The sequence below is a fragment of the Lynx rufus genome, unplaced genomic scaffold, assembly GCF_022079265.1.
Source record: "Lynx rufus isolate CCGP_SWC_20201006 ecotype Redwood Valley unplaced genomic scaffold, mLynRuf1.p SCAF_4, whole genome shotgun sequence".
NCBI classification, from domain to species: Eukaryota; Metazoa; Chordata; class Mammalia; order Carnivora; family Felidae; genus Lynx; species Lynx rufus.
Window position 1 is genome coordinate 12,751,903 of NW_025814856.1, and position 14,637 is coordinate 12,766,539.

The following is a 14,637-nucleotide window of genomic DNA, read 5'->3' on the forward strand; positions in this document are numbered from 1 at the left end:
CCCAGCAGCCACCCACGTGGCCGGTCATGGGCCTTTCTGACCCAGTCCTGCGCGGAAAGGGTGCGGGTCCTGCCCGCCCCCGAGTCCAGGGGCGGAGTTTCGCGCACCCGGGGAGGCCAATAAATTCACAGCCGGTCGCCGCGAGCTGCCCCTTTAAGCCCCACGGAGGCCACCGGTGGTCAGCGCTGAGCCCAGCCCCCAGGGAGAGGGACCGACGGCCGCCGGGCGGGGGACACGCCGCTGCGCTGGGCAGCCCCGGGCCGAGAGGGGGAGGCGAGGTGGACGGACAGACAGACGGCAGACGCGTAGACGCCGAGGAGGGACGGGGAGGCAGACGACCGCCGCGAGGATCCACAGATTCCTTGCCCAGGGAGCCCCTGCCCGAGTCCCGGTCGCTGCCTCCCTCCAGGGAGCGACGGAGACAGGCGTGCGGCCTCGCTGCGGGGGCCGAGCATCGTCCCGCGTCCACGCGGCCCTGCCTCCTCGGCCGCTGCCGGTTTCCCTTCCCCGGGGCACGCGGGGTGGCTAGAAGGGCCGAGGACGCGCCTGGCCCCCCGCACCTGCGCGTCATGGCCGCCGTCCAGGGCGAGGCGCGGGCCGCGTTTGGACCCTGGGACTACGGGGTCTTCGCCCTCATGCTGCTGGTGTCCACGGGCATCGGGCTGTGGGTCGGGCTGGCGCGGGGCGGGCAGCGCAGCGCCGAGGACTTCTTCACCGGCGGCCGGCGCCTGGCGGCCCTGCCCGTCGGCCTCTCGCTGGCCGCCAGCTTCATGTCGGCGGTGCAGGTGCTGGGCGTGCCGGCCGAGGCCTACCGCTACGGCCTCAAGTTCATCTGGATGTGCCTGGGCCAGTTGCTCAACTCCCTGCTCACCGCGGTGCTCTTCCTGCCGGTCTTCTACCGCCTGGGCCTCACCAGCACCTACCAGGTACCGGGCGGAGGCCCGGAGGCAGGACGCGCCCGGCTGAGGACGCAGGGATGCGGCGGGGAGGCCCTGGGACTTTGAAGCGCTGCCCAGGGGGCCGCAGGCGGGCTCTCGGGTGCTTTAAAGGGGAGAGGAAGGGGGGCAGGCAGCCCTACGAGAGGGTTCTGGGAAGTCGCCCCAGGCAGTGGGGGGAGGGTCAGGAAGGAGGAAGAGGAGCCGCCGTCCCGGTTCTCCTCGGTGGAAGCCCGCGAAAGGCGGAGCCAGATGTGCACGGAGTCTGGGAAGGCTCATACCTGCCCCCCACATGCCCGGGCGTGCGCACGCCCGAGCCGTCGCCGGACAGCGGGCGCAGGGTTCGAAACCTGACTTGCCTCCTCCCTCGGCCCGGGTTTCCCAAGTGTCAGACTGGGCTGATTAGGGGGCCTCCCTTCAGGGCAGCAGGTAAAGGGATTAAAATCGTGACCGGTCCACAGTGGGCGACCGACGAGAGTTGGCCACAGGCGCCGGGCAGTTCGCGTGTTTGTTCAGAGCGGCGCCGCCCCGGGGGCCAGTTAGCCGCCAGTGGGGGGCGGAGGGACGTGAGCGCTTAGGCTGGATCGGGCTTCCCGGGCACACGCCTTGCGCACAGGTTGTCTGCAGACCGGTCGGAATGTGTGCGCTTGGCGGGGGCCCCCGCGGGGACGAGCGGAGAGCAGAAAGGCCTCCGGAGGGAGGGCAGAAGCCGGGAGGGCGGGCGAAGCACCCCAGAGGCCTCGATCTCCTGGGTAGGACCTGCCCAGGTGACCACGAGCCTCGGCTCCTCCTTGCAGTACCTGGAGCTGCGCTTCAGCCGCGCTGTGCGGCTCTGCGGGACCCTGCAGTACCTGGTGGCCACAGTGAGTGGCCTCGGTCCTGCCCTCGCCCGCAGGGTCCCGCTCCGGTCCCGCTGGGGTCCCGGTCTTCGTCGGCCCCGCCCACAGCACGCCCCCCGCCCCACCCCCCACCCCCCCACCCCCCATCCATCGCTACCGGGTCGCGCGGGTCCCACCCTGATCCTGGAAGGCCCGCCCAGGCCGGGCCGCAAACTCTGGCCCCGCCCCTTCGCGCCCGGCCCGGCCCCGCCCCCGCCCGGCCCGGCCCCGCCCATCCGCCCTCCCTCCTCCCCTCCCCACCTGCTGATCCCCTGCTGTCCCGACGCCGCCAGCTCGGGCACCGCTCTCCTCCTCTCCTACTCCTTCCCCCTCCTCTCCGTGGGCCTCACCCGGCCCCGCTCTCTACTTGCAGATGATGTACACTGGCATCGTGATCTACGCCCCCGCGCTCATCCTGAATCAAGGTTTGATTCTAGGAGGTCAGGGGAGGGTGACGGGGAGGGCGCAAGGGCTTCAAGACTAGACCAAAGGAAAGGGGAGGAGCAGCCCAGGAGACGCTTGGAAGGAAAGAATCCTGGAGAGAGGAGGGGCCTAGGCCCTGGGGCCAAGTCCCCCCCCTGCCCGGAGGCCTAATGTGGGGGGGTTCCTTGCACAGTGACTGGGTTGGACATCTGGGCATCGCTCCTGTCCACCGGAGCCATCTGTACCTTCTACACGACTGTGGTGAGTGCCCCCCTCCCCGCCGCCATCCCCACCCCACGTAGGGGCTCCATGCCCGCTGGGTGGGGGACACCCTGAGGGCATCCTCCCCTCCCTCCTTTTCCTTCCTGCCAAGGAAGCCTGCATCGCAGCTGGGCCTCAGTTTCCTCATCTTAATAGTGAAAAGTAATTTGAAAGGCTTATCGCGGAGAGTTCAGGGATAGGCCAGCTTCGGGACGGGCTGGATCCGGGGGCTACAACAGGATCCCCTGGGTCGCTCTCCCATCTCTGGGGGTCGCATCAGCTAGGAGTTGTCATAATAATAACGGCAGCCATCACTCATTCACGCACGGAACACTTGTGTGCGCCAGGTGTTATTCCAAATATTTCCCCCAGATTAACTAAGTCCTCCTAACAACACCGTTTTACCGATGAGGAAACAGGCAGAGAGGGGGGGCATCGGTCCCAGCCCCTGCTGGTGGCCAGACTGGGTTTGGCTTCAGGCAGATCCCCGTCTGACCCCCTGTCTCCCACTCTGTCACATCTTGCAGGGCGGCATGAAGGCTGTGGTCTGGACCGATGTGTTTCAGGTCGTGGTGATGCTCACTGGCTTCTGGGTTGTCCTGGCCCGCGGCACCATGCTGGTGGGTGGGCCCAGGCATGTCCTTGACATCGCCCAGAACCACTCCCGGATCAACCTGATGGAGTGAGTTGAACGGTGGAGCTGACGTCCCTCTGCCTGGGGGGGACGCCAACCAATGCCTCCTGCTCCCCTCCCTAGACTCCCCCCAGGCAAACCCTTCGTTTCCCCTCTCTATACTCCCCCAGCCCCCATCCCTCCATCTGTCCCACCACGTCCCCCAGCCCAGACTGGAGACTCCAGGCTCTCGGAGGTCCCAGCTGGGCACAGGGAGAATGGTTTTTGAATGCATACGTGGTCGACTTAATAAACAAGCGAATAAATTTTCAATCTGGCAAACTCCTACTCACACTTCAAAACCCATCCCGCAAATCCCCTTAAGGCCCATAGGGTCCGGAGTGTCGATCTGGGGCCCTTGAGAGGGTGAAGTCAGTATGGCATTCCCTCATGGCTGTCCTGCCCTGCCCTTCTCCAGCTTTAACCCGGACCCACGGAGCCGCTACACGTTCTGGACTTTTGTGGTGGGTGGCACATTGGTGTGGCTCTCGATGTATGGCGTCAACCAAGCACAGGTGCAGCGCTATGTGGCCTGTCGCACGGAGAAGCAGGCCAAGCTGTGAGTGTTTCGGAGGGGCCGAGTGGGGGGCGTCAGGGCCGCGCTGCCCACCTCCTCTGCCTGAGGCTGCCCCTCCCCACAGGGCCCTGCTCATCAACCAGCTGGGCCTGATCCTGATCGTGTTCAGTGCTGCTGGCTGTGGCGTGATCATGTTCACGATCTATGTAGACTGCGACCCTCTCCTTGCAGGCCGGATCTCTGCCCCAGACCAGGTAAGTCCGGGCCAGGGCTCCTAGGCCACTCCTACCCTCCCCACCCCCCGCTCTGAATTTCTACACTCTGGGGGGTGAGGGTAGAAGAGAGAAGAGCGTGCACAGAAGCCCAGGGGCAGGAAAGAGGATCTGGAAGGAATGGGGAAGATGAGGCAGTGTGGAGCTGCGGGGGGAGGGGCGGGGGGGAGGGTGTGAGTAGGGGAGGGGCGCATTCAGATTTAGAGTCAGACTCCCCGAGGGATATCAAGGGGATAGGACCGTGCGTGGTCCAGCACGAAATGACGGTGTTGAGATTAATAATAATCACCAGCTCTCGTGTCCCAAGCACCTACTCTGTGCCTCATGCTGTTCCCTTCACAAGCAGTTGGTCTCCCATAAAATCCTTCAACATGCGATGAGGCCAAGGCTGTCACGGCCCCCACTTTGTAGATGGGGAAACTGAGGCTGGAGTAGGCGGGCAGCAACTGCCCGAGGTCCACAGGCAAGTCAGGGGCAGCACCAGGGCCAGGACCCATGCCTGGTTCAGAGTCCGTTCAGCGTGAGCGGAAGGTGGAAGGCTATCCCACCTGCTGTCCTCCCCTGGGGTCAGATCCTGGACGGTGCCTGACTGTGCAACCGCAGGCAAGGACTGCACCTGTCAGCTTTACTGTCCTTGTCAATAAAATGGAGATGACACGGGACTCTGCCTCACTGGGATCCCAGGGCTCTGTGCGCGGTGGGGGCTCAGTGACTATCCTCGGGTGTATGCAGTCAATCAGCAAACACACACCAAGTGCCCGCTGTGAGCCCGGGCTGCACTGGGCCCTGGGGATATGCAGTGTGAAGACAGACAGAATCCCCTGGCCTTGGGGTGCTGCTGTCCTGGAGGTCGACCCCTGCCTCCCCCCAGTACATGCCCCTGCTGGTGCTGGACATCTTCAAGGACCTGCCAGGAGTCCCCGGGCTCTTTCTGGCCTGTGCCTACAGTGGTACCCTCAGGTGAGCAGTCCTGAGCAACCCCGGCCACATTTGAGCCCCTGTGGGATAGAATGTTCTGGGCGTGTCCTTCATTTACAGCTCCTGCTTGGTCCCCAGCGGGCAGCTCAGGGCCCCACCTGACTCCCCTCTCCCTTCCTTCTTTCCTTCCTTCTTCCCCCAAACACATGTTGATTGAGCACCTGCTATGTGCTACTGCTGTTCTAAATCCCAGGGCACGGCCGTCACCATGTGGTCCCCTGCTCCTGCCCTCAGGGGGCCTCACGTTCTGGTGTTTTCAAATATTGCATGACTTCTGTCACACCCCCGCTCCACGCACCCGTTCTCTGTGCCCCAATATTGATGGCTCTGTAACGATAACTCGTGTCCTTCGTGTCTTTGGTCAAGGGTATCCTTGCGCCCGTGGGGGTGTCTCGGGTCTGGGGGCGGGGATGGTGGGACGGTAGACACCTCCCCCACCCTTGGGGTATTCTGTCACCCAGGCCTCTGTCCTTGGGGTGGGTGGGGTCCTGGGAAGTCGGATGGCCTGAGCAGCCGGGGCCTCCCCCAGGGGGGGTGTGGCCAGTCCCTCGATGGGACCTGATGACCACCCTCCCCGCCCCCAGCACCGCATCCACCAGCATCAATGCCATGGCCGCAGTCACCGTGGAGGACCTCATCAAGCCTCGGCTGCCAAGCATCACACCCCGGAGACTTGTGATGATCTCCAAGGGGCTCTGTGAGTTCCGGGGTGGGGGGGTGTGCAGGGGGGAGACTCAGGGGCGGGGCAGGGGGGCATCTCCCTGCTGAGGGTGACATCCCCATCCGCTACAGCACTCATCTATGGCTCAGCCTGTCTCACCGTGGCGGCTCTGTCCTCACTGCTGGGGGGAGGCGTCCTCCAGGTGAGCCCCCCCTCCCGGGCCCGGCCCCGTCCCCGCAAGGAGGGGGGCATCACCTGCATTGAACTGAAGTCCGCAGAGGGCCCTAGCTTTTTTTTGTGGCGGAACTGGGTTCTGTCTGATGCCACCGGCCTGATGCATTCTGCAGCCAGCCACCTGGCTGGTGGCACCTTGAGGTGGGAGGTGGGAGGTGGGCGGCGGGTGGCTTGGAGGCGGGACCGGAATTTGTCAGGACAGAGAATCAGCGGTCTTTGCCTCCCACGTGGGGGACAGAGGCAGGAACGGGGAGCCCCCTCCCCTTTGGGGAAACTGAAGCCGGGAGGGGTCTCTCGAGGCCCGCAGTGGGATTCCTCAGGTCTGGCTTTCCCAGCGGGGTGACTGACGCCAGGAGAGGTGGGGTGGCGCTGCCCTCAGCTCCCCCGCCCCCACCCACTGTCCCAGGGCTCCTTCACCGTAATGGGAGTCATCAGCGGCCCCCTCCTTGGAGCCTTCATCCTGGGAATGTTTCTCCCTGCCTGCAACACTCCGGTGAGTGGGGGCGGGCGGGGCACAGGGTTGGGAGGGGGAGAGGCTTCTCTCCCCTGACGTAGGCTCTGCCCCCAAGGGTGTCCTCTCCGGGCTGGCCACCGGCTTGGCGCTCTCGCTGTGGGTGGCGGTGGGCGCCACTCTGTACCCGCCCGGCGCCCAGTCCTTGGGAGTCCTGCCGTCATCGGCCGCCGGCTGTGCGGTGCCCTCCGCCAACACCTCCGGCCTCCAGGGCCTGCTCGGGGCCACCAACACCTCCAGCCAGAGCCCCAGGTGAGCGGGTTGGTCTGAAGGGTGGGCGTGGCCTGAGAGGGTGTGCCTGGGGGCGGGGCTCTTAATGAGTTACCGAATGAGAAGGAGGAATGTGTTGGGGCGTCCGGGTGGCTCGGGGCGGTTGAGCGTCTGACTCCGGCTCAGGTGATGATCTCACAGTTGGTGGGTTCCAGCCCCGCTTCGGGCTCTGTGCTGACCGCTCAGAGCCTGGAGCCTGCTTTCGGATTCTGTGTCTCCCTATCTCTCTGCTCCTCCCCTGTTCACACACTCTCTCTCAAAAATAAATAAGCATTTAAAACAAAAAAAAAAAGGAATCTTCTTGGGAAGAGGTGAGGGAAGGACATTCCCAGTGGAGAGAGGGAAAGTGCAAAGGCCCTGAGGCCACCTCAGTTTAGTGCCTTCCAACTATGGTGAGGTTTGGTGAGGTTGGGGGGTATTTAGTGGGAGGAGAAAGGTTAGGAGATGAGGTCCAGCCAGAAGAATTTGGTCTGATTCTTTAGTATCATAAATATTATTGAGGTGTAATTAAAATCAACCACTTAAAAGTGGTTTTTAGTAGATTCACAAGGTTATACGGCCGTCACTATTAAGTCAAGAACATCTTCATCACCTCAAACGGAAGCCCCGTACCCATTAGCAGTCACTCCCCATTTCCCCCTCCCTCCAGCCCCTGGCCACCCCTAATCTGCTCCTTTTTGCTACGGGCCTGCCTTTTTTGGATATTTCTCATACATGGAATTATCCAACACAGGGCCTGTTTTGTCTGGCTACTTTGACTCAGCACGGTGTTTCCTAGTTGTTGTTTTTTTGTTTTTTGTTCTTGTTTGTTTTTATGTTTTCAAGGTTTATCCACATTGTAGCGCATATCAGGGCTTGATTCCTTTTTATGGCTGAATAATATTCCCTGTACGGATGGACCACATTTTGTTTAACCACCCATCCCTTGGACATCTGGGTTGTTAACACTTTTTGGCCACTGCGAACAGTGCTGCTGTGAACATTTGTGTGCAAGTCTTGGTGTGGACATGTGTTTTCATCTCTCTTGGTTTACACCTAGTAGTGGAATTGCTGATCGTATAGTAATGCTTTTGTTTTTGTTTTACTTTTTAAATGTTTGTTTAAGTAATCTCTATGCCCAAGGTGGGGCTCGAACGCCCCACCCCAACCCCCACCCCCACGTAGTAATTCTACGTTTGACTTTTCAAGGAACCAGCAGACTGTTTCCCACAGCGGCTGCATGAGGGTTCCAATCCCTCCGCATCCTTGAGAAGACGTGTTATTTTCCATTCTTTAAAATCCTGGGGTGATTGGGTGGCTCCGTCAGTTGGGCACCCGCCTTCAGCTCGGGGCGTGATCTCACGGTTCGTGAGTTCGAGCCCCGCGTCGGGCTCTCCGCTGTCAGTGTAGAGCCGGCCTCAGATCCTCTGTCCCCGCCCCCGCGCCTCCCCCACTCACGCTCTCTTTCACTCAAAAATAAATAAACATTTATTTTTTTTTATTTTTTTTTTAACGTTTATTTATTTTTGAGACAGAGAGAGACAGAGCATGAACGGGGGAGGGGCAGAGAGAGGGAGACACAGAATCTGAAACAGGCTCCAGGCTCCGAGCCATCAGCCCAGAGCCTGACGCGGGGCTCGAACTCACGGACCGTGAGATCATGACCTGAGCCGAAGTCGGCCGCTCAACCGACTGAGCCACCCGGGCGCCCCAAAAATAAATAAACATTAAAAAAAATAATAAATTAATTAAATTCTAGCCATCCTGGTGAGTGTGAAATGACATCTCATTGTAGGGGTTTTTTGGTCAGTCTTTTAACCTTTATTTCATCTTTCATAAAGAACACAGAAGAGCAGATATGCAGTATCATTTAACGATGACTTTTATTTTTTTAACAGGTTTTTTTTTAAAGATTTTATTTGTAAGTCATCTCTACACCCAACATGGGGCTCGCACTCACAACCTTGAGATCAAGAGTCACATGTTCTACTGGCTGAGCCAGCCAGGCGCCCCCCCCTAATGAATATTTTTAAACTGCCGAAGTTTAGGGGCATGTCTGGCTGGCTCCCGTTGGTGATGTGAGCAACTCTTGACCTTGGGGTCATGAGTTCAAGCCCCGTGTTGGGCATAGAGATTACTTAAAAATAAACTCTGGGGGCGCCTGGGTGGCTCAGTCGGTTAAGCGTCCGACTCTTGATCTCAGCTCAGGTCACGATCTCATGGTTCATGAGACTGAGCCCCACTTTGGGCTCTGTGCTGACTGCACAGAGCCTGCTTGGGATTCTCTCTTCTCTCTCTGCCCCTCCACACCTGGTGCTGTCTCTCTCTCTCTCTCTCTCTCAAAAAATAAATACGCTTTAAAAACTTTGTTTTAAATAATAAAATAAAATCTCTAAAAAGTAAATTAAAAACATAAACTATAGAAGTTTAGATTATAAATCAAAACTTTCTTTTACCTAAAACATAATAGTTATTTTCCTAATATTACTCACTAATATAGGGTTGTATAAACATTGACATATAATTCAAATACCATAAAATTCACCCTTTTAAAGTGTACAACTTGGGGCACCTGGGTGCCGCAGGTCCCAGGGTCATGGGATCGAACCCCGTGATGTGGAGCCTGCTTGAGATTTTCTCTCTCTCTCTGTCTCTTTCTCCCTGTGCCCCTCTCCCCTGCTCATGTGCTTTCTCTCTCTCTCTCTTCCTAAAGCAAAAACGAAAGCCAAACCAAAACAAAACAAAACAAAAAGTGTACATCTCAGTGGTTTTTAATATACTGGAAGCCTGTACCTCCCTCTCCCCTCCACCTGTTTCGCTCATCTCTCCGCCCCCTAATCATTGTAATTTTGATTTGCATTTCCCTAATGACTAATGATCGATCATATTTTCATCCGCTTACTAGCCATTTTTACACCTTGTTTTGAGAAATGCCTATTCGAACCCTTTGCCTGTTTTTTAAGTGGGTCATTTCTTTTTTATGGTCAGGTGGTAATTTGTATGTTCTTTAAATCTGTACGTAGTCGGGACACTAGATCCTTATCAGATGTATGATTTGCAAATATTTTCTTCCACTCTGTGGGCTGTCTTTCCATCCTCTTGATGGACAAAAGTTTCCGGGTTCGATGAAGTCCAGTTTATCTATGTTTTCGTGGGTTGCTTGTGCTTTGGGTGTCAGAGCTAAGAAACGATGACCTGATCCAGGGTCACAAAGATGCACACACCTATGTTTTCTTCTAAGCGTTTAATTTGGGTAGATTCTGAGGGTCCTAGGGAGCCACAGAGGGTGGGGAGCAGTGGCGGGAGGTGATCTGAGTTACCTTTTAGTAACGCTCCCTCTGGCTGTGTGTAGAGAACACCTGCGGGTGGCAGTGCGTTAGCAGGAGGGAAAGAGAAGTGAGCACTGCACACATCTGAGTGGGCAGTAATGGAAGACTGGGCTAGAACAGATTGGGAGTGGCTTTTGGACTCACGCCTGCCTCTCACACCCCCAGCCCCGGAGCGGACCCGGGTCGACCCGCCTTAGCTGACAGCTTCTACGCCATTTCCTATCTTTATTATGGTGCCCTGGGAACGCTGAGCACTGTGCTGTTTGGAGCCCTCATCAGCTGCTTGACAGGTAAGCAAGGTGCACGCCCTTCTCCGAGATCACCTTGCGCATCCCTCTGCCTCCAGGACCCACCGGGCAGGGAGAAGAGGAAGGACATTCCTGTCAGCCGAATGGCCACCGCGTGCTGGATGCATCTGCAGCCTTTATGCTGTGTCGTCTTCGGGACAACCCCGCACTTCGCAGGGCTTGTCCCATTTTGCAAAGGCAGAAACTGAGGCACCCCCTCCCCCCCTTCTACCTGACTCTAGTCCCTCCTCTGCCTCCAAAACTAAGTCTTTGCTAGAGGTCGTGGGGTGGAGCTTGAGACGCTGTCCATTGTGCTGAAATCTCTTCTCATCAGGGCCTTGGCGACTCCGCGTCCCTCCTGGAATTCTGAATGCCACCGAGAAGTGGAGAGAGATCAAGAGAAACCAATAGTGATCACAGTACCTGTTCTTGCTTCCTGTGTCTCAGACTTGACACTCATCTGGGCTTTACTGAGCCCTTTTCTGTGCCAGGCGTCATTCTAGATGCTGGGGAAATAGTGAACCACACACTGGACCTGCCCAGCCACCCGCTGATGTATTACATCCCCTCACTGTGTAGATGAGAAAACTGAAGCCCAGAGAAGGGCAGAGGCTTGCCAGGGCACCCAGTGGGTCATTACTGAGCCCGAGATTGGGACCCATCAGTGTCTCCCTTCCCCCTCCCTGTGCTTGGTCTCCAGTTCTCATTGCCCTGTCACTAAATGCCCCCATTTCCCTCAGGCCCCACCAAGCGCAGTGCCTTGGGTCCTGGGCTGCTGTGGTGGGACCTTGCACGACAGACAGCATCGGTGGCCCCCAAGGAAGAAGTGGCTACCTTGGATGACAGCTTGGGGAAGGTCAGTCACAGGGCTGGCTCCCAGAGCAGGGGGAAGGGCAGTGAAATGACTTTGGGTGCTCTGGGCATGCCCATAATTCAGGGGAGGGACATGGTGAGTCACTTTCTCAACCTCTTGTTACCTCCAGTGGAAAGCCTCCACTGAGAGTTGATGTGTCTTCAACACTTTTTATTATTCCCTTAGCAAAGACTGAGCAGAATTTCATACTGTTCATTTCCTTGTATCATTTTTACAATTATTTTCAATCTATGGCAGGTGAAACTGGTTTGCCTTTAGGGTGTTGATGTAAAGTCCCTCCTGTAAATAAAATTACGTAATTCAAAAGTGAGTCAACTTAGAGAAAATCTCACATAAGAAACACAACAGGGAGTAGACCAACTTCAGCCAAAGCCATGTGGTTACTATGTGAATGCCCTGAACTTGGAACATGCTGTCCCCGATCCAGACCTGCCCCTGCTTTGGAATCCCTGTTTCATTTTCTCATTTCTTACGCACTTGCTGTGTCCCCAGGCCTATTCTGGGCTGGGGTTCGAGTCCACTGTCTAGGAGGAGCAGGGGAAAGCTGAACTGAGAAATGAGTAGGATCTCAGCAGGTAATGAGGACAATAAAACAGGGTCCTGTGATGAGGGTGGCCTCCTGGAAGACGGAGCCAGCCTGCAGAAGATCTGGGGGGAGGGCATTGTTGATGGAGAGCACAGCAGGTGCAAAGGCTGAGGCCAGAAGCTTGAAAGGGGGAGGTATGGAGAGGGAAGGGATTTGGCTGGAGTGTTTTGAAAGCTCCTTCCAGCTGCTGAAGGGAAATATTTATTTTCTTGAAAGGAGAGCAGGCAGAAAGAGAGAGAGAGGGAGGTATGCATCCGTGCGAGCTTTAACGGCCTGGACTATAGGTCACCTGGACATTGGGGGAGAGAAGTGGATGGGGACTTTGGAGGCAGAAGGGACAGGACTGGCTGATGCGCTGACCAAGGGGACAGTTGTGCAACCCTCCCCAAGTCTGTCCTTCTAGGCCCTCAGTGATCCCATCTGCGGGATGAGCTGACACAGAGCAGAATGGGGTCTCTGAATGGGATTTCTTCTCTCTCCCCTCCAGGGTGCTGAGGAGCTGCCCCCTGGAGCCAAGAGGCCTCCTGACTTCTTGCCCAGTGATGAGGACCATCCGCTCTTCCTGGGGCAGAAGGAGGTGGAGGGAGCCGGCTCCCAGACCCCCAGCAGTGGACATGACCATGGCCAGGACCTTCGGGAGACCCACCTCTGAGCCAGCAGGCGACTGACCACTGAACCCTGCAGGTTCCTGGGATGGAACCTCAGGGTGGGCCACTCCCAGGCCACAGGAGCATAGCCTCGGGCTCCGATTGGCTGGACTGTGTCCTATGCAAATGAGTTTGGGACTGAATGTCCCGCCCTACGGAAAGAGGTGAAGCCCTGCCTTTAGGAGGTCATTTTATCCAGCCCCCTTCTTCCAGCCAGTCCCTAGTCTTAGGTGCTGCACCCTTGCCTGCTCCCCCAAAATGAAGCCAGATTTTTCTCCACATTCAATGGAAAGATGTTGGAGTCCCCTCTGGACAACACGGGGAAACTCCAGGCCCAAGATGAGGGTCTGAGAAAGTCTCCGGGGCTCTCTGGAACATGTCTGAACCTTAGCAAGGATTTTGAAGGTCCTCAGGCACAACCCCCTGCACCCCATTTCACAGATGGGGAAACTGAGGTCTGGAAAGGGACAACAACTTGACCAAGGTCACAGAGCAAACTAGAGATTCATTGAGAGTTGGGCACCAGCTCTTCCTCCTTCACCTCTCTGTTTTCCTCCCTTTGAAGGGTCAGACATCATATGGTCCTTGACCTTGGGAGCAAGAAGGGAGGATAAAAGAGAAATAGTGTTTTCAATCTTCTTCTTTGCGCTTGGACACTCTCCGTCGCATCTACTAAGAACCATGAGCCCCCTTCCCAGAGGAATACACTAAGGCTTAGTGGGGTTTCCTGAGGTCACACAGCGAGTTGGGTCTGGGCAGGGACAGGCCTGGGAGCTGCGTGACGCTGACGCTCCATTGCCAACTTGTCACCGGTGAACAGGGTCACTTAGGTTGGGCAAACCCACGTCCTGGGGATGCTCTTGACTTTGGTTAGAGACTTACTCCATGCACATCAAATAAACGGACTTTGATGCTTGATGTTCTCTGCTCTCTGAAAAATCATTCTGGCTGTTGCCTCCGCTGTCCTCCGTCAGATCTGAGTGTGAATCTCAGGGTCTCTTGACCCGAGCCTGTGAATGAATAAACCCGAGTATTTAAAGCAACAGAGCAAGGTAATAATTGCCACATCGGGGTGCATTGTGCTGCCCTTCCTGACCCCTAGCTTCTCTCCCCTTCTGACTTGCTCTTGAAGCACCCCTTCCTCACCGCTCTTTGTGCCTGGACCCTGCCAGTCTCCACACTGTCCTTGCACCTGCGCCTCGGGGTGGCTGTGGCCTCTTGAAAGCTGGATGCGCTCACCTCTGCCCACACAACTGCTGTGGCTCCTTTGGTCCCCAAGGGAGCATCCCCGGCTCGTTTCCATAGGGTGTCCCCAAAATTCAAGACCCAGAACCTCAGAACGTGAGCCTGTTTGAAAATAGAGTCTTGGCAAGTGTACCTGGTTAGATTAAGACAGGTGGGATTAGGGTGGGCCTTCAGTCCAATGTCTGCGTCCTTATAAGAGGAGAAGAGGCACATAGGGAGAAAGCCACGTGGACACCGAGGCAGAGATGGACACAGAAATGGACACATCTACCAGGCAAGGGACACCAAGGATTGCTGGAACCACCGGAAGCCAGGGAAAAGGTAAGAGAGGGATTCTCTCCTAGAGTCTTCCGAAGGAGCACAGGCTGCCAACATCTTGATTTTGGACTTCTGGCCCCCAGAACCGTGAGAGAATAAATGTCTATTATTTTAAGCTATGACAGCCACAGGAAATTAACACACGCTTCCAGATCTGGTCTCTCTCCACCCCTCAGAGACCTGGCCCTCTGTACAGGCTGTTTTCCGGAGACCTTTGGATTTGGACTTAAAAGGGACCATTACAAATTTCAAACCAATGACTGAGCAGCACGGGAAGCGGACTTTCCACCGGTTGGGGGTGTTCGCTCAGAGCACAGACCAACTTGGGGGTGAAAGAGGCGTGAGGGGCTAAGGCAGAACAAGCTGGTCTGAGGTTTTCGAGATCCAGCCAGGCTGCATGTATCAGGAGTTCGTTCCTTCTCATTTTGCTGAAGCTCAAGCCACAGCTCGTTCATCCATTCACCGTGTCAGCCTTGAAAACAAAGCAGTCCATTATTTTACCAGCAAAATGGGCTTATTTGGGAACGGCAGAGGAATTGCAATTCGGGACTCGCAAGCTGTGGCCGAGTCTAGAAGACAAAGAAAGGAGCGGAACATTACTTTGTAGAGAAAAAGAAGGAAGTGGGGAGGGGTTGGGGAAAAGTGAGGGTTCAGGGTGGTGATGGTTTCTCACTGGCGGTTCCTCCTGCAGGGGTGGTAGAGTAAGCTCCTTCCTGCTGGAAAATGCAAGGTGGCTTCTTCCCCTTGAAGGGCCGCCAT

At 56.8% G+C, this 14,637-nt stretch overlaps 1 protein-coding gene across 1 annotated transcript; it reads left to right on the plus strand.

The window, feature by feature from the left end:
* The first annotated feature begins 432 nt into the window (after positions 1-432).
* SLC5A5 (solute carrier family 5 member 5) lies at positions 433-13,256 on the plus strand. The gene is made up of 15 exons (XM_047096869.1): positions 433-926; positions 1,733-1,798; positions 2,187-2,238; positions 2,430-2,497; positions 3,025-3,179; positions 3,589-3,729; positions 3,812-3,941; positions 4,831-4,919; positions 5,522-5,634; positions 5,730-5,800; positions 6,239-6,325; positions 6,402-6,595; positions 10,087-10,211; positions 10,949-11,064; positions 12,156-13,256. The coding sequence occupies exons 1-15, from the start codon at positions 570-572 to the stop codon at positions 12,318-12,320; spliced, it is 1,929 nt and encodes a 642-aa protein (XP_046952825.1). The 5' UTR covers positions 433-569; the 3' UTR covers positions 12,321-13,256.
* The last annotated feature ends 1,381 nt before the right edge of the window (positions 13,257-14,637 follow it).

Bases quoted from the DNA above. Each gene is read 5' to 3' on its own strand.
- SLC5A5 (XM_047096869.1), top strand. From the start codon at position 570: ATGGCCGCCGTCCAGGGCGAGGCGCGGGCCGCGTTTGGACCCTGGGAC. The intron at 5,635-5,729 runs GTGAGTTCCGGG...CATCCGCTACAG, and splicing joins GATGATCTCCAAGGGGCTCT to CACTCATCTATGGCTCAGCC. The intron at 11,065-12,155 runs GTCAGTCACAGG...TCTCCCCTCCAG, and splicing joins TGGATGACAGCTTGGGGAAG to GGTGCTGAGGAGCTGCCCCC.